The sequence below is a fragment of the Danio rerio genome, chromosome 13 (assembly GCF_052040795.2).
Source record: "Danio rerio strain M-AB ecotype USA chromosome 13, GRCz13ab, whole genome shotgun sequence".
Taxonomy (NCBI): Eukaryota; Metazoa; Chordata; class Actinopteri; order Cypriniformes; family Danionidae; genus Danio; species Danio rerio.
In genome coordinates this window covers 38,669,112-38,688,665 of record NC_141033.1, presented here as the reverse complement: position 1 = coordinate 38,688,665, position 19,554 = coordinate 38,669,112, and the positions used below count along the sequence as shown (strand labels likewise).

The 19,554-nt window shown below is 35.1% G+C and overlaps 2 protein-coding genes across 10 annotated transcripts in view; both read left to right on the top strand.

The window, feature by feature from the left end:
- pcnx1 (pecanex 1) overlaps nucleotides 1–2,372 on the top strand; it is an 83,185-nt gene extending 80,813 nt beyond the window's left edge. For all 8 annotated transcript variants that reach the window (XM_087279605.1, XM_087279604.1, XM_087279601.1 and 5 more), the window contains one exon: nucleotides 1,288–2,372. In XM_087279605.1, the coding sequence (XP_087135731.1) occupies nucleotides 1,288–1,428 (141 nt within the window). In that variant the 3' untranslated portion in view covers nucleotides 1,429–2,372. The remainder of the gene's footprint in view (nucleotides 1–1,287) is intronic.
- A 3,649-nt stretch (nucleotides 2,373–6,021) lies between these two features.
- lgmn (legumain) lies at nucleotides 6,022–16,677 on the top strand. 2 transcript variants are annotated; one of them, XM_087277769.1, is made up of 14 exons: nucleotides 6,022–6,097; nucleotides 7,345–7,505; nucleotides 7,635–7,732; nucleotides 8,890–8,971; nucleotides 9,080–9,162; nucleotides 9,389–9,464; nucleotides 10,614–10,676; nucleotides 10,772–10,838; nucleotides 10,928–11,046; nucleotides 11,945–12,034; nucleotides 12,531–12,740; nucleotides 14,210–14,380; nucleotides 14,464–14,531; nucleotides 15,678–16,677. In XM_087277769.1, the coding sequence occupies exons 2-14, from the start codon at nucleotides 7,359–7,361 to the stop codon at nucleotides 15,718–15,720; spliced, it is 1,317 nt and encodes a 438-aa protein (XP_087133895.1). In that variant the 5' UTR covers nucleotides 6,022–6,097; nucleotides 7,345–7,358; the 3' UTR covers nucleotides 15,721–16,677.
- The last annotated feature ends 2,877 nt before the right edge of the window (nucleotides 16,678–19,554 follow it).

The following is a 19,554-nucleotide window of genomic DNA, read 5'->3' as shown; positions in this document are numbered from 1 at the left end:
TTTAATGTCTCATCCGAAAGACTGCGCTCACTTTTGGCTTATATATGTATGTATTGACTACCTAAAAAAAGTCTTGTCGTCGATCCCAGTTGTAGGAGCAACAAATATTAATTTGACTTCTAGTTGATCATTTAGAAAAGGGGCAGAAGGTAGAACCCAATCATCACAAATACTGCAGAAGAACCAAAATTCTCACAGAAATCAGTCAAATTTGATAAAGGAAAAATCATAGATTGTGGTTACATTCAGTATGAGGGCATGTAAGAGATCTGCAGAGTGGATGGCAACATCAACAGCCTGAGGAATCGAGACATTTGTTCTGCCCATTACATTACAAAAGGGCAAATTCTTCAGCAGGATAGCGCTCCTTCTCATACTTCAACCTTCACATCAAAGTTCCTGTAAGTAAAGAAGGTCAAGGTGCTTAAGGATTGGCCAGCCGAGTCACCAGATATGAACATTACTGAGCATGTCTGGGGTAAAATGGAAAGGGCATTGAAGATGAACTTCTTGATGAACTTTGGGAGTCCTGCAAGAACGCTTTCTTTGCCATTCCAGATGACTTTATTAATAAGTTGTTTGAGTCATTGCAGAGATGTATGGAGCCAGTCGTCCAAGCTCATTGGAGTCATACACAATATTCATTCTTTTTCCACTGCACCATTACAAACCTTTGTCTGAGCAAAATCAGACCTTACTGTCCTAATTAAATAATTAAAAATCAAGACATGATCATATTTTATTTTGATACAATAAGCGTAGTCTTAAGGCCTTTGCCTTTCAAATAAGCCACTTCTGATACCAAATGATCAACTAGAGGTCAAATTATTATTTGTTGTTCCTAAAACTTGGATAGGCGACAAGACTTTTGTCAGGTAGTGTAGTTTAATGACAGCTAGGCACATTTCTCTCACAATACTTATTAACTAAATGTAAAAATTATTTCACAATTTCTTATTACTTATTTCAATGTAAAAACAAACAGAAAGGTACACAGAAAAAAAAGACAGTTTAATTGCTATTATTTATTTATAAATACTATTACCTTTTTATTATTATTAGTGACTATCTATTATAAATTAATTATTAATAACTATTTATTATTAGTATGGTTTTCACCAAACCATCAAAATAACAATTTGGTTTAATGTAAAATTTAAAAACACATTTATTTAATAGAGCCCTACTACATGCTATGTATTCACTTATTTACTTGCAAATCCAGATATATTTTTGAGACATTCACCCTACTAATTTTCTTTTATCTTTTTTCCTCCATCTTTATAGGTGGTTCATCGTTGGGTGCCTTGCAGTCGTGATCCGGTTAGCCGGTCTCACATTGATAAGACCATCCTGCTGGTCCAGGTGGATGATAAACTGGTTCCCATTATAGAAACAGGAGTGATTGAACTGGGTGCAGAGGTTTGAGGACACACACTCGTCCAACTGCAGGCCACACTCAACTTCCAGCTGCTGACCGAGGCGCAGGAAGCCGGGGAAACGTGCAAATGGAGAACATACACACACATAAACACACACACACTTAACTGCTGGCAAGAAGCACACTTGCTGGAATGGGGACAGAAAGCTGCCTTGCTCCGTGTTCCTCCTGGGATATGCTGCATGAGAGATCAGCTCCTGTAAACTCTTCTCTCTCTCTCTACGCGTCTCTCCTTTATATGAGCAGCTGCGTTTCATTCTGTGTCTTAGGTTCTATGCATCTCATCACACATGCAAACTCACAGGGAACACTAAAGCCGAGCTTGATGTACACGCAGAGGGGTTTTTTATTACAGCTCTAAGTTTTATTTTATACTTTCTGCCAAAATAAGTCTGGACATGCAGTGAAATCTTGTGACAGGCTGTGTTTTACTTGCTGCCAAGACATCAGATGGACAGATAGATTTAAAGACAGATACACAGATAGACAGACAGATGATTGCAGTGAGGGTGATGTTGTAACAGAAGCAGGTGCTTCTTTTACGTCATCCTTATTTTTTTAAACCTCATTGATTGTGTTGAGGTGTTCTGAGAAACTTTAACTTGCACTATGATTTGAGTTCTTTTTGTTTTTGATTTGCAGCTGTGCACTACTTTCTGAGATTACACGTTATTTATTCCTCCGCGAGTTGAATCGCTGCGGTTACCGATGCCTTTGGAATGCGAATTGCGAAATCATCGACACGTTCTTTTTCCGCCATTTTGATTTTCTCCTTTGGCTTGAGGACAAGAGGTGGTTTTTTAACCACGTGTAGTTATGTACGAATATATAAATGTGTCTGTAAAAAGATTTGGCTTTGAATATTTATTATTGTATTTACATTTTGTTATATTGTTTTTCATTTACGGGACAAATAAAAACAATGCATAAATATGGTTTATTCCTGCGGACGTGACTCGATGTTGTTTTCATGAGAAGCATGAATTGGGTTAATGGACACATGGTCATGTGATCTGAGGGACAAAGGTTGCTGCTGTCATGAGAAGACGACACTGTATGTTATACACCAGTGTTTCTCAACCCTGTTCCTGGAGAACACACGGACAGTACCTATTTTTGATGTCCCTCTTATCTTTTTTTTTTTTTTTTTAACTTTTTTTATTATTAACAATGCTTGAACAGTAGCATTAATACTTTTTTGAAAAAGGCATTAATACTTTTTAGAATTCAAAAAGACTGATAACAATCAATTTACATACACAATCTTTCCATCCTCAATAATAATGCAACATACACTTGAAGTCAGAATTATTAGCCCCCCTTTGATTTTTTTTTCTTTCTTGAGAACGTTTTATTTGTTTTATTTCAGCTAGAATAAAAACAGTTATTTTTTTTTTTAAACACCATTTTAAGGTCAAAATTATTCGCCCCTTTAAGCTATATATTTTTTCGATAGTCTACAGAACAAACCATCGTTATACAATAACTTGCCTAATTACCCTAACCTGCCTAGTTAACCTAATTAGCCTAGTTAAGCCTTTAAATGTCATTTTAAGCTGTATAAAAGTGTCTTGAAAAATATCTAGTCAAATATTATTTGCTGTCATCATGGCAAAGATTAAATAAATCAGTTAATAAAAATGAATTATTGACACTATTATGTTTAGAAATGTGTTGGGAAAAAATCTTCTCCGTTAAACAGAAATTGGGGGGAAATATAAAGGGGTTTATAATTATGGGGTTAAAAATAATTTATGGGGTTAATAATTCTGACTTCAACTGTACATAAAATAACAAAAATGAACAAAAATAGATGTCTCCCTTATCTGAGCCAGTCATTTCAGGTTTTGGAGCCTCTTCTAATGTTCTGATGAGAGGATTCAGGTGTGTTCGATTAGGAAAGGTGGAAAATGTGTGGTGCTGCTGTGCTTTTAGGAACGGTGTTGGGAACCACTGTTATACACTATATAGAGATGTGATAGTTGGACATGTAAATTTCCTATTAATGTTACTCAGACAAACATGTCCACACTTGTTCTACACACACTTTAAACATGTCCTGATAATAGGAACACACTGTATATGCAGCTTAGCATTGAAGTAGCCTGATGAGGAATTGATTAGTTAATGGACATTAGATTAGGTTTGCGTTCGTTCGTTCGTGTGTGTGTGTGTGTGTGTGTGTACAGTAGTCAGCATTTGAAGTAATTCACAAAAGGTTTTGGCTCATGACAAGAATGGGTGTTACTGTTATACTATATATTTCTATTAGTTCTTACCTTTATTTGGTGTATAAATGTTATTCTAATATAATTGAGATTGTAAATGTTATTACTAGATCAATTATACACTCTATTATTGTAAACTTTATTATGTACACCTGTCCAATTGCTTGTTAACGTAAATTTCTAACCAGCTAATCCCATGGCCGCAACTCAATGCATTTAGGCATGTAGACATGGTCAAGACGATCTGCTGCAGTTTAAACCGAGCATCAGAATCAGGAACAAAGGTGATTTAAGTGACTTTGAACTTGGCATGGTTGTTGGTGCCAAAAGGGCTGATCTGAGTATTTCAGAAACTGCTGATCTACTGGGATTTTCATACACAACCATCTCTAGGGTTTACAGAGTATGGTCCAAAAAGAGAAAATATCCAGTGATCAGCAGTTCTGTGGGCACAAATGCCTTGTTGATGCCAGAGGAGAATGGCCAGACTGGTTCGAGCTGATAGAAAGGCAACAGTACAACCGAGATATGCTGAAGAGCATAACATGTCGAACCTTGAGGTGGATGGACTACAGCAGCAGAAAACCACACCAGTCCGGGTGCCACTCCTGTCAGCTAAGAACAGGAAACTGAGGCTACAATTCGAATAGGCTCACCAAAATTGGACAATAGAAGATTAGAAAAACGTTGCCTGGTCTGAGTCTTGATTTCTGCTGTGACATTTGGATGATAGGGTCAGAATTTGGCGTCAGCAACATGAAAGCATGGATCCATCCTTCCTTGTAATCGATTTAGGCTGGTGGTGGTGGCGTAATGATGTGGGAGATATTTTCTTGTCACACCTTGGGCCCATTAGTACTAATTAAGCATCATGTCAACGCCACAGCCTGCCTGAGTATTGTTGTTGACCATGTCCATCTCTTAATGACTACAGCACAGTGTACCCATCTTCTGATGGCTATTTCCAGCAGGATAACGTGCCATGTCATAAAGCACGAATCATCTCAGATTGGTTTTGTGAACATGACAATGTACTTAAATGGCCTTCACAGTCACCAGATCTCAATCCACTAGAGCACCTTTGGGATATGGTGGAACAGGAGATTCACATCATGGATGTGCAGCCAACAAATCTGCAGCATCTGCATGATGCTATCATGTCAATATGGAGCAAAATCTCTGAGGAACATTTCCAGTACCTTGTTGAATCTATGCCACAAAGGATTAAGGGAGTTCTGGAGGCAAAAGTTGGTCCAACCCGGTACTAGTAAGGTGTCCCTAATAAAGTGGCCGGTGAGTGTATATATTTCATATAATTTTCTTGAGTGTAATAAGCTACTGTATATTACATTTTTCTAATATTCTCCTTAAAATCATTTTAAATCTGTCAGTCCCTGAGGAATCGGGTCAAATATAAAAAGCAGAGAAACACTATTCAGCAACATTTACATTTGGTGATTTAGCAGATGTGAACACCTGCAGACGATTTTACTCTGAATTCTAATATTAACAAACAGCCAGAGGGTACGTGTGTAATAACACAGGTGTAATACATTATTGCAAGCAGTGACAAAGGTTTCCCAGTGATCTGTTCAATACTATTATAAACAACGACATGACTTTGTTGCAATATGATCACAAAAAATACCAAGCTACTGTGTGTAAATACAGTTAGAATTTTAAAAAGTTTTTTTGTGGTGTCACACTATCCGTAAATTACTCTAAAGCCCCAGAAGGGATTTACCCAATGCACCGAGCACTAGATTGATTTGGAGTTGAGTATCTGTTTTGAATTACCGTCAACTACGATTAAAAAACTGAACATCGATGCGTTTTTCCATGAATTGCTTTTCTGTAGTCTCACCTGTAAAAACAGCCCAGGTGAGATCAGCCCATTAAAAATGTGTAGTTGCAGTGAAATAGGAGTCATATGACAATCGGATGACCTGATCATGTGCTTAAACGCATTTTTTTCTGTAACGTTAAATCATAAGACGAACGACAGGTGTTGTGGTGAAATTTCTAAGCAATATGATTAATAAGCTGTTTTTTTTTCTAAGCGATTATTAAATCCCATGATAAATTTCGCAATTTCCCCTTAAGTTTCACATCGGTCAGACTTTCTTTGATACAGTGAAAGACTTTCAACGCATCACTCTGTAGTATTTCTTTAATTGTGAGAAGCTTCCTCTTTCATGTTTTTATTTTCAGCTAAACTCAAGCACATGATCGACTAGTCAGGAGGTCAGCTTAGGTTCCACCCACAAGTCCAACATGATTGGATGCTACACTACGCCTGATGATTTGATTGGACTAGCTACTGAGTTTGTTTGCGCTGATTGGCTGCTGCGCATGCGTCCCGTCTTCACAGTTTGTAATAAAGCGTCGCGTCGCTGCTGTACAGGCAGCTCGGGCGTCGTGTACAGTAGCTGGTAAGCGCATTAAACTATCTTTGTTTTATCATTACAATTCCTTTATAATGACTGAATGTGTTTGTATGTGCTGCTACTACTTAACTAGGGTTAAAACACTTCATTCAGCTGAAAGGAGGCTAATTTAATTCTCTCTATGGCCTGTTGTTGTTATTCTAGCCGCGATGTTTTTGTCTGTTTAGGTGGCGATCACGAGATCGTAAAATATAACGTTACCGTGCTAAACACATTTTAAGACTGGAAAAGTGTCATTATTAATGAAATTACATGTATTATTAAAACCTAAAAAAAAAAGAAAAATGGCAGATTGTTATTATGTGGTTGTATTCTGGAAGGTGATTTATTATGGTTTCATAGAAGTAACATTAATTAATATGGATTCGACTGGCATGCAGTGAGAACATTTTAATAAAAAAACACAAGACAATATCATACATACTATCACACTTGATGCTTTATCTATGCCTTACTGTACATATTATAATTAGGATTTGTGTTGACAAATGATAGAGAACTTTATTTGCATATCTACAATAAAGGAAGTGTTGTTGTTTATACTCTTTCTTTTTTATATTGTAGAAAAATACATATAATTTGCAAAATAAAAGCCATTGATTGTACTTTTTGTAGTATAATTAGGCATAGGATGATAACCATTTTCAAGGTATAGTTTGGAGAAAGTCAAGGTTTAAAAGCCACCAAAATTTTCTGCTGTACCATTCCTAAGGTTTGTGTATTTTTATTTACATTTTATTAGGACAACAATATTTTCAGCAGAAAAGATCTCCAAATGTGTCAATTTAAATTGGTTTTAAACGAAGACGGCAGAAGTCAATAATTCATTTGAATTATTCAGCCTGACATGTTTACTGCTCCAAAATATTATAAATGTTTCTCAAAATAAAATATATTGTGTTCGAAGGGTGAAAAGTTTTAGTTTTTTACCCAGACATTTAAAAAGAACTTCTATTTTAGAGCAGTAATCACAATGCAATGAAACCATGATATTTTTATCCAAGGTTATCATACCGTCAGAAACTTGTACCGGCCCATGCCTAAGCATGTTTGTTTGTTTGTTTGTTTATGATTTATTAATCCTTAAGAGAAATTCATGTCACATCAGAGCTCACCATACAATAACATAAATAAAAAAATAAAAATGTTGAGTATAATAATTTCTAAGTTTAGAATCCTAAAGTCACGTATGCTATTTTAGTCTGATTTATTTTGCATCTTCATTTTCAGTAAATTGCAGAAATGAGCCCACAGACAGTAGCAGTTTTAGGTCTCGCCCTGAGCCTTGGGCTAGTTGTAAGTGGTTTTCCTGCGGAACAGCCAGAAAATGGGAAGCACTGGGTCGTCATTGTGGCTGGGTCAAATGGCTGGTACAATTACAGACACCAGGTGAGAAAATGAAACCCGAAACTAGTCTTTGGGGTGAAGTACAGGTTTTTTTCCCAAACTATTAGTCACCTTTTAATTTTCCCAGAACACTTGTTTGCTATGAATTTTTTTATTTATGTGTGTGCGTAGGCTGATGTGTGCCATGCGTATCAGATTGTCCATAAGAATGGGATTCCTGATGAGCAGATTGTTGTCATGATGTATGATGATCTTGCTGAGAGTCCTGAGTGAGTATAACTGTTTAAGCAAATTGCTGGTTATCAATCGTGCAGTGGTTCTTAAATTCAGGCTGGCTGATGTCCAAAGCAATATTCAAACCTCTTGATACAGTATCTACCTGTTGCTCTGCAACTAAAAAGGCTCTTAGTTTAATCTTAGATGTCATTATTTTAGTGTTGGTTTTAATATGATTACATTTTAGAATCACCTGTATACTGTAGTGCTTATAGATCTGGGTTGGTAACACATTGGAGTCATTGGATCTGGGATCATAAGATCTAGATATGTAGTTGATTTGGGTGACAGCATAACTCGCATTGCCTATGATTGTAGAAAATGTGCTGTTAGTATTTAAAAAAGTTTCTGCTTGGGGTTTTTTTAGCCAAGATCAATGTGAACACTTCCCCTAAATCTCTTTGAATGCCTGATAACATTTTCTAGACCTCCACATTTGTGTACCGTCAAACAAAGATTTGAGTCTGTTCTTTTGCAGAAGTCACAAGCATCTAATTTAACCACCAGAAACCACATGTGCACCAGCAGGGAAAACGCATGAATGCCAGTCAGAAAAACCTGACTGACATTCATTTACGATTGTTTTTCTTTTTTCCTTTTTGGGCGAAAGTCACAAAATGTAATGCATTTAAAATCCAAAATAAATATTTTTAGTTCACATCAGCCAAAAGAAGCCGATATCTGTATAATGGCATAATCCAAATGTTATGTCTGTATTTGGAGGATTATTATTCATCACTATTTTTATTGATTGAGGCACAATATCACCTGGAGTGTTATGGATTGTTTTGTTTTTCCAAATGCATTTTTATAAACGTCTTATGATATTATTTATGAGGGAATGAAAGGAGGGCAAATTTTAACCTGTATATTTATCTTCGTGTTGTATAGCTGTGGCATTTATCGCTTTAGTGGCTTTTTTATGGATTAATATGTAGGTCAGGTGTTCCGGCTGAATTAAACCATGGAAGAAAGACGTGCGATATCTTACTTTGTCACAAGGTTTAATGGTTAATTTTTAACCCATGTTTGATAAGTGAAAGAAAAGAAGTTCTTTATATTGTTGCTTGTGCTCTTTTTATAATTAAGATTTTTAGTATTGATTTGTCAGTTCTTGCTCCTTAAAGAGAGCATGTTTTTGTGTGTTTAGTAACCCTACAAAAGGAGTGGTCATAAACAGACCAAATGGATCAGATGTTTACAAAGGAGTGCTAAAGGACTACATTGGGGACGTAAGTCAATACACTCGCTTCTGAATCTGAGATTTGACATGATAAAGGATGTGTTTGCCATCCATTTATTATTATTGTGTGATTTTCTTTTTTTTTTTTTTTTAATAGGACGTCACTCCTGAGAACTTCCTGGCGGTGTTGAAAGGTGATGCTGCTAGTGTGAAAGGAGGATCTGGAAAAGTGCTGAAAAGGCAAGTTACCATCAAAACTCTGTCGGAGTGAGATTAGGGGTCATTAGGCATGTTTTTGTGTGTGTTTCAGTTATATTTGAATTGAACTAACAGATGTCTTGCTAGATGTGTTGCCCTCAGTTCCTGTGAAATCCTGACCTCTTTGTCTTTGCATGTTGAGTCAGATATGTGGTAAAACAGGTCTTGTGATCTAAAATAATTTTTCTTTTCTCCTTCCTCCTGGCAGCGGTCCGAATGATCATGTGTTTGTGTATTTCACTGATCACGGAGCACCAGGTCTGCTGGCCTTCCCTAATGATGATGTAAGCACTTTCTGCATCCTGTGGACATTTAGCTGAATCAGATCCTCATCACGCGCAGCACGCGGCTAATTTGTCAATCTGAGACATTTAAAATATAAATTACATTTAAAATATATACAGTAAATACCAAAACTGACCCTTTATATTTTTAATAGATATTTAATATACTGTATTATGATAATTAACATTCACAATACTGATAGTGTGAGAACTATAAAGTACAATGAATAATTATTTATTATTTAAAGATGAAAATAATGCGTCAAGATTTAAAATATTTTTACATCTGGTTTTTCTGGTCTATGGCTTTAAAAATTCTGTGACTGCTTTTTGTTTAAGTCCGTAAACTAAGATTCCACTAGGTAACAACAGTTAATTTAACTAAAGTAATTTTAATGACATCTACAAAATCGTCTTCGGTGATGTTAATTTATTAGTTAATGCCTAATAATAACACTTTAAAATCAAAAGTCGTAATCATTTTATTAAATGGAGTTAATGACTAATTAAAGTTATTAAAAAAACATAACTGTAAATGATACAATAACATGGCTATTTCTCACTGTTGACTTTAATATATTCACTAACATTTACTAATGAGACCTTACTATAAAGTGTTACCGGTCATCCTAATGCAATTAAAATTTGTTTAAAACATTTATTAACTTTATATATCTATATACATTAAATCAATGGAAGTATTTTTTATTGTAAGTGTTATTATAGGTGTTAAAGTCATCTTTTTCTTGCAGTTGAGGTCAATATTGTCAAAATATATCATGATAAAAAGACAATATAATAATTTAAAAATATAACTATAGTAATAAATATATTATAGTTGTGATTAAAATAACAATCACAATTTATTTTTTTTTGCCTAAAGATTATTTTTTAACAAATCTCAGATGGTCTCATACTTTTGGCCCTGATTTAATATACTCAAGCAGTCGGTCAGCTGACATAGAAGATTCTCTTATAATGAGTAACACGTTAAAAACAGTTTAGCTTTGAGTTCCATTTGCTGTGCTGACAACGTCTTCTCGTAATTGTGCGAGATCATCAGAGTTATTGCTTCACTTCCCTTCTGCATGACATGCTTAAATCAATAGTAGAGTTGAAATTGAATTCAGTCTTTTATTTTTCTCTCAGCTCCATGTTGACGACCTGATGGATACCATCAAGTACATGCACAGCAACAACAAATACAAGAAGGTGATCTGTTTATTCATCTGTATCAGTAAGATACAATTCCGTCAATTCTGCAAAACCCCTCTCATACATCATTATTGTCTTTTTCACACACATAGATGGTGTTTTACGTTGAGGCCTGTGAATCTGGCTCCATGATGAAACCTCTGCCTGTTGACATTAATGGTGAGGGTTTTTTTTCTTCACACACATGCTTCTGTGATTTCAATAACACTGTGTGTTTAATTTGGGTGTGTTTACTCTTAATGTCTCAGTTTACGCTACCACCGCTGCTAACCCTGATGAGTCCTCATACGCCTGCTACTACGACGAAGCCAGAGACACTTATCTGGGAGACTGGTACAGCGTCAACTGGATGGAGGACTCTGATGTAGTGAGTATTAGGATATTTTCATTCATTCATTTTCCTTTGTCTTAGTCTCTTATTTATCCGGGGCCACCACAGTGGAATGAACCACCAACTATTCCAGAGTATGGCCTTCTGGCCACAACCTTGTACTGGGAAACACCCATACAATCTCACATTCATACACTACAGCCAATTTTGTTTGCCCAATTCACCTATACCACATGTCTTTGGACTGTGGGGGAAACTGGAGCACCCGGAGGAAACCCACGCCAACACGGGGAGAACATGCAAACACTACACAGGAATGCTAATTGTCCCAGCTGGGACTTGAACCAGTTCTTGCTCTGAGGCGACAGTTCTAGCCACTAAACCCCTGTCTAACCCCAAGGTCATTTTAAAGGTTTCCAATGTTGTTTTGGAGCTCTCCTACAGTACATTTACTCTAACTCAAGGTTAAATTTACATGCAGTATCACTTCTTTTTTTTTTTTTTTCAAATTATTCGTTTAAAGATCCAGCCTGTCTGAAACCCTTTTTTCCAAGAGCTACACTCCTCTGATTGGCTCAGATTGCTCGGTCGGTTGTCATTTTTGCCTCCTCAGCTTTTAGTTTTAACATATTAACTCAAGCCTGAATCATTGTCTTTTGAATGTGAATGCAAACTGGACTTGCTTTCACAGCTCTGAACATCCGCTAATAGCATGAATGTTTGTGCAGGAAGTAAAACTTATTTTAAACAACTTGTTTCACGCAGCTGAGAATCAGTTCTGGAAATAGTAACATACAGTATATAATACAGAGATTCCCCATTTAAACTTAAACTACATGAAAGATGACATCCAAAAATGCATAACGCCAGCATTTTATTAAAGAGTGCTGGACATCTCACTTTTTTTATTAAAATGATGTGTTTGTTTCTTTAGGAGGATCTGAGCAAAGAGACTTTGGCCAAACAGTTCAAGATCGTAAAGGCCAAAACCAACACCAGCCATGTGATGCAGTATGGAAACAAGGTAATACACACTGAAATACTTATGTCTTATACATAGCAAACATTCATTATACAAGTGAACAGATCTATACACTACTTCTAAAAATGTGCAGAAAAACAAATTTCACTTCCTTGAGTTGAATGTATAGATGGATGGATAGATAGATATGCGCAGAAACTGGTCATGTGACTTTTGTTGTTGTTTGCTTAGACATATGATTGAGATTGCTCCACTGGTTAGTCAAGTTATCCAATCACATCATCTCAAATGTTGTTTTAGTAATTCTCCAAACCTGAGTGAAGTTACCTCCTAGAACGCGATTGTTTTCCCACACTTCTGGAAGATGTTATGAATTATGTTCACTGTGTTCAATCCAGAGTATCCATTTCAGTAGCATCCTAACTATGCATTAGGTTATCAACACTATAATGACACTGGTTTGACTGATATGTAATGCAGTTCTGTGTAATGTCTGGACTTGCTGAAAGAAATTCCTTTGTTTTGTTTGTTTTTTTAGACACTGTCCCACATGAAGGTGATGGCATTCCAGGGTAGCTCAAAGGGTCTTGATAAGGCAGTGGAGCCAGTGTCGTTGCCTGTGATCGCTGAACATGACCTCATGAGCAGCCCCGATGTGCCACTTGCCATCCTGAAGAGAAAACTGCAGAAGACCAATGATGTTGATGCTGTTGTTGGTTACCTGAATGAAATCCACGCTCATCTACAGGTTTGAAGGACTCCTTTTTCTAATCAATGTAAAAATCAATACTAACCAGATAATTGTTTAAGGGTGTTTACACTCTTATTTTTAAGTCTGAACATGAGACTAAACGCACAAGAAAGTAACAAAACTACTTTAATGAGCAGTATTTAAAATAAGGGTGTGTGCTGTGCTAAATGTGATGTGTTTTTGCCATTTGAGAACTCATGAAGAGATAAAAAAACGTAATGTAAACAGGTCTTGTAAAATTAGTTTAAGGAAAAAAACATTCTTTTATTTACCAGGGACACATTCATTTGATCAATATACAGTGCTCTGCTAACTGAGTACACCCCATTTTGAAAATGAATATTTTCATCCATTTCTCAGTATATATATATGCATTTAAACAAAACAGATTTATTAAACGGATATATTTTATATAAAATAATATTTTAGTCACTGAACACGTTTAGAAATTGAGAGATAATACAATTAAATTCAAGCAAAGTATTGCAAAAATAAATTACAACCTACAAAATTACAAAAAATTTCCAAAAAAAAAAATTCTCTTGATTTAATTTTTTTCCCTCTCTTTTTATATTTTATTTGTATTTAATAGTTTTTTATAACGTATACATTTGAGTGTACAAGTTTTTTTACCGTTATCGTAAGTTATTTTGTTAAGCTCCAGATTTGGCTTCAGTTCTGACTAATCTAATGAATATGCACAAATATAATATTTTATAGCTTCCTATAAAAAAATATGAATTTAAAAGCTATATTTGTGAGGGGTGTACTTGTATATGCTGAACACTTTATTATATTCAATATTCCTGTATGTTCAAGTATATTAAATATTTCAAATTTAGTTTTCATAAAATATATAAATACTAGTAAAGTGGAAATTGGGTTTAGATTTTGGGTACAGTTAGGGATACAGTAGGTAATAGCATAAATTGTGGCTTAAACTAAAATGTTACCATTCTTCTTGATCACCAAATCAGTATGATTTTATATTAAAATTACATTAGAAATTATTTATGAAGGATTATGGGATTGAAAACTGAGATAAAATATAATAATAATAATAAAAATATATTCAAATAAATTCTATTATTGTACATAATTACTTATTTTACTGTAATTTTTCTGTTCATTAAATCGCGAGCACAAATACTTCTTTCAAAAATATGTACAGCTGAAGTCAGAATTATTAGCCCCCTTTGAGTTTTTTTTTTTTTCTTTTTTAAATATTTCCTAAATGATGTTTAACAGAGCAAGGAGATTTTCATAGTATGTATGATAATACTTTCTCTTCTGCAGAAAGTCTTATTTGTTTTATTTTGGCTTGAATAAAAATGTTTATTTAAAAAACATTTTAGGGACAAAATTATTAGTCCCTTTAAGTGAATAATGCAGGGGGCTAATAATTTTGACTTCAGCTGCATATGACAACACAGGGCCAGTCAATAAATTTGTATGCGTGTACATAGGTGCGGGAGCTGCTTGGAAACACTATGCGTAAGATCGTGGAGCATGTTGTGCAGGACAAAGAGGAAGTGCAGGATTATCTGGATGGACGTTCAGACCTCACACAGTACAATTGTTACAAAACAGCCGTCAGACACTACAAGAAACACTGCTTCAACTGGCATGAGCAGAAGGTACTTACACAGTCTTCCAGCTCTTTTGTCTTTCTCATGACCTGTTGTGCTGTTTGTGAGACGTTCTTTCTCTCTTATTGCAGTTTGAATATGCTCTGAGACACCTGTATGCTCTAGTAAACCTCTGTGAGGGAGGATACCAGGCCCACAGGTAAGAATACATGTTTTTTTACCACCTCTCATATATTTTCTCTAGAGTATAATGTGAAAGCTTGGTGAACATTGAACCATGAAATCGCTGTGAAGTGTTTCTGTAATAAACAGCGCCCTCTGCCGGGAGTATTGCAATCGAGTGATTAGTCACAGAGAGACTTGTGCGTGTGGTTTCTGTGATGTGGGAAAACATGCTAAAAGAAAGACCAAATACAGTAAACAGTTAACTTAAGAAATCTAAAATAATGCTGTGCACTTAAATTGTGATGTGAACTTGTTTTAATCCACAAAAATAAATAAATAAATACATTTTAAACCCTTCAAAATGATGATAGAAAAGATTAAATGAATCTCTAACATTTGCTCAGAGAGTCACTTCACTAGCAGTTAGATTCAGATTTATTTTGTCAACCCCTTAAAATAAAAAAATTGAGACTGACATGTATTACTGTTTTTAAGGAGAAATTACCTTATTACGTCCTACTTAAAGTGGCTTTAACTACTATATACTTGCATCAAAAAAATAAGTACAATGTACTCATGTCTATATTGTATTGTAAAATGCTTATGGTGCTATTGAGGTGGGTTATAGGTAGGCCCACGCGGATCTGTGTGTACAGAAATCCGCAGATTTTTAGCCCATCACTGTGTATCACTGAGTGTATTTATTTACTTCTGTAAATTTATATTTATTCAGTTTTTAAATAAATTGTACTAATGTTATTGACAAAAATGAGAATGTTTACATGATTTATTTACAAAACCTTTTGTAAAGTAACATTAGTAAATATATTATATAAGAGACTTGCTTTGTTTAACCTATAAGTGGATCTAATTGGATTTGCATTGTATACATTAAATAAAAGTTTAAAAGGTCATTTTTTGATTTCATATATTTTTCTAGTAATGATACTCCTAAAATCATTTCGCATAAATCTGCAGAATTTTGTTTTACAAAATTCTGCACAGAAATAGCCATTTTTGCCATATTGCACAGCCCTAGTGTCATGATTTCAGTACAATTGACATGATTTGTGATTACTCAAATGTATTCTAACCATTGAAATTGAGTTGGGAGGAAAACAATTTTGTTTTATTTGTGCATTATTATTTTTCCTAAATGTCATATCTGTTTATATCACAGAATCACTGCAGCCATGGACGATGTGTGTTACTTCAGGGAGTAGAAATGTGAACTTGAGCCACCGAGGATTTATTATGGATGAACTACACTTTGCACAAAAGAGTCTGACTGTGGGCAGAAATCAGTTTCATCACACACAGCTTTTGATCCTTTTGAAAATGTTTCTTTTTTAAATGAGGATTTGCACTTTTAAAATTATTTTATGTAATGTTTTACTTTTTTCTTTCATATTTTGTTTTTTAAAGGAAGCATAAACTCGAGAAAATCCAAACACATTTTCCTGTTAAACTTTTATTTTTTAGTTTTTTTTTAATCGGATGCCTCATAAGTGAAATCAAATGGAAAGTCTGCTTTAAAGTGACACGGCTACAGTGGCAAAGCTTGTTTTTGCACCTCAGTTACTGCCGACGTTAGTAAGAAATGCATTTTCAGAAACCAAAGCGTTTAAATGTCCAGTTGTACATGATGCTAATCTATTGCGTTAAAACAATTTCAAACAAACACTAGCTAGACACTATTTGCTACAGTATGTGTTGCACTAAGATTTTGTTTTTATTTTTTTTAAGCCGATGTTTTTTTAGGCTGATCTGCTTGTTTCCTGAGCCATGATGATCCCCTTTTCTCCCCCTATGTAGTAAAATCAAATGAGCTCTTCTTTGGTTATTAGCTAAATGTCTACCCATCAAACTAACCTGAAGTCTGTGGTCATACTTAAGAAGTGTCTTAAATAACTGAGCGCTGAATGAGAAGGTGTGTTTAGTGTCGGGCTGTGCTATTATGTCAAGTGGCCTCCGTTTAGAGCAAATTGAGGCCTGAAACTGAACTGAAGGGGGTGTAATGAATGACAAGTGTGTGCTGGAGTTAGGGAAATGAGTTTGCACTGACAACCACTGTGTGAAGCAAAACACTGAATGACTACATGTTTCCCTGTCAATGTATAATCTGTTAAGCAGTGAATTATTGGTTTATAAAAGGAATAATAAACACTGATGGAGTGGAATTTGTTGAATTGGTCTCTTCATTTTCTTTAAATATAACTTTAATGTTTTATTAATGTTGTAAATTGTGGTTGTGAAAATGTTCATGTAAACTACGTAAACAAAATAGTATTTTGCTTCACTTTTAGAACAAACAAGTTATAAAACCTGTCACTTTTCAAAAGGTACAATTAAAGGTACTTATTAATGCCTAAAAGGTACAAATGTGTACCTCAAAGGTACAAAAGTGTACCCTAAAGGTTTAAGATCATAGCAATTAAGCTATAAAAAGATGAAAGTTACAGCCTCTGGGGCAGTTTTTTTTACATTTTTATTTCTGAGTGTTTTATTAGTAAAAAATAATGTTCAGAATTAAAAAAAAAAAATTATTGATTTTTAATTAAATATTACTTTTTTTTAGCAACACATAAATCAGTGAAACATGGCTTTAAAGGGCACCTATGATTAAAAAAAAACATCTTTTGTAAGCTGTTTGGACAGAACTGTGTAAGTATAGTGTGTCCACCGTCATATTGGAGTGATATAAAGACAATAAAGGTTAAAATAGGATCCAAATCCCTCCCGTTTTGAGGCCGACTGCAACTGGTTTCCCCGCCCACTGAATTGATTGACAGCCGCATATTAGTATGTCTCCGTAATAACCAGTATAATCCAAGCAGCAACCTCCCACTCTCCCTCAGGAAGCAAATATGGAAGTAACTGAAACTGCAATTTATCGAAATTCCGCTAGTCCTGGCTCCATATGGAGCAAGTATCTAAATGGCCAACTTTACAGCAGAAAAAAAGGTGTTTACAGCCTGGTACAAAGAACAATTTTGGTTCATTTAGCTGATATTACCCTTCATGGCAACTGTGAGGGGGGTAAATTTATTTATGACTCATCCGTTTCCTTTATATTAGGTTATATTAAGTCTGCATAATTAAGGGCGTGGCCACTTGAGTGACAGCTAGGTCTCGCTGGTCGCCGTCACTCTACCTCAGCTGACTCCGGCAGATCATTAATAAGCATTAAAGGCACAGGCAGCAAAAACAGCTACATTGTGTTCAAAGCAGAAAATACCAATATTCTGAAAGGTTTAATAAATAATCTGACTGGTGTTTTGAGCTGAAACCTTACAGACACATTCTGGAGACACAAAAAAGACTAATCTAAAATCTCTAAAAAAGGATAAAATTGGTGCCCTTTAAATTTAACTTTTGTGTCTTTTTCTTTCTGAGTAAAAATAGTGTCAGACGCATTTAGATAAAGAATACTTTTATCATTTGATTTTGTTCAGGCATCAAAACAGGCTGTACAGTCGTTGACCCAAGTATGTTTAATGTAATTTAAATAATTATTGAGTTCATTTTACAAAACAAGCTGCTGAAAAGCAAATCCATTCAATATGTAATCTTTCAGATCTGATTTTTATTTTTATTTTGTTGATTTCTTAGGGAATATTAGTTCAGCCATTTTGTTCAAATCATTTTAGATACTTTTCCCTCTCCAGTTTCTCGTGTTCTTCTTTTTGCTTTTCAGCTGTGATCTTGAATGAAGTCTTACGATCTACATATTAACAGTTTCTGGAAAACCCAACAAAATGCACATTCTGCGTGTTGTTATGTAACACCAACAAATTAGAAATGTCCAGCATATTATCTATTGCACTCCTTTGATATTTCTGTGTATTTTGTCTTCTTTGCTCAGATAAATTATATGTACACCACATATCAGGCGTAAATACCACCAGATTCTGGTTCATTCATTTTTCCTTCAGCTTAGTCTCTATTTCAGATGTCGCCACAGCGGACTGAACCACCAACTATTCCAGCATATATTTTTACGCAGCGAATGCCCTTTTAGCTGCAACCCAGTACTGGGAAACATCCATATACACTCATTCACACACACACACACACTACGTACAATTTAGTTTTTTCTATTTACATAGAGTGCATGACTTTGGATTGTGGTGGAAACCTGAGCATCAGGAGGAAACCCAAGCGAACATGGGGAGAACATGCAAGAAACACCACACACACAGAAATGCCAACTAATCCAGCCGGGAATCGAACCAGCAACCTTCTTTCTAAGAGGCGACGGTGCCAAGATTGTGTTTTTCGAGGTTCTGAGAAACAGATTGAGAAATAACAGCTCTGCTCATCCAGGTGATTCAGAAAGTGATGATTCAAGAATGTCCAGGTAAATTTCAGCATCTACATTCTTAGCCCCCCCCCTCCCAAAATATTCCTCAAAAAAGCTGAACGTTTCACAAGCCAGGAAATTTGACTCACAGCGGTTTCCACAAGATCATGTTGTTCATCCTGGTGGGATTGAGTTCATACTTGCAGCTCCCTGGTTGTGGCGGGAACGAATGACGACATGTTCTTTGATGTTTGATGTTGAAGTAATGCCGATGGCTGATTGGCTGAAACTGAAAACTATGACTATGACACCTAAAAGAAAGAAGTGTATTATAGTCCTTTCAGTTCCTTTCAATTTTAATTTATTTAATTTGTTATTTTATTTTTATTTATTTATTTATTATTTAATTTTGATTAATTTAATTTACTATTTATTTTAATTTATTTTGTTTTATTATTTAATTTTAATTTATTTAATTTGTTGTTTTATTTTAATTTATTAATTTATTGTTTTGTTTTTTATTTGTTATTTACTTTTAATTTATTCAAATGTATTATTTAATTTGTATTTATTTAATTTATTATTTACTTTTAATTTTGGCAAGGCAGTGGCGTAGTAGGTAGTGCTGTCGCCTTACGGCAAGAAGGTTTGAACCTCGGCTCAGTTGGCGTTTCTGTGTGGAGTTTGCATGTTCTCCCTGTCTTCGCGTGGGTTTCCTCCGGGTGCTCCGGTTTCCCCCAGTCCAAAGACAGTG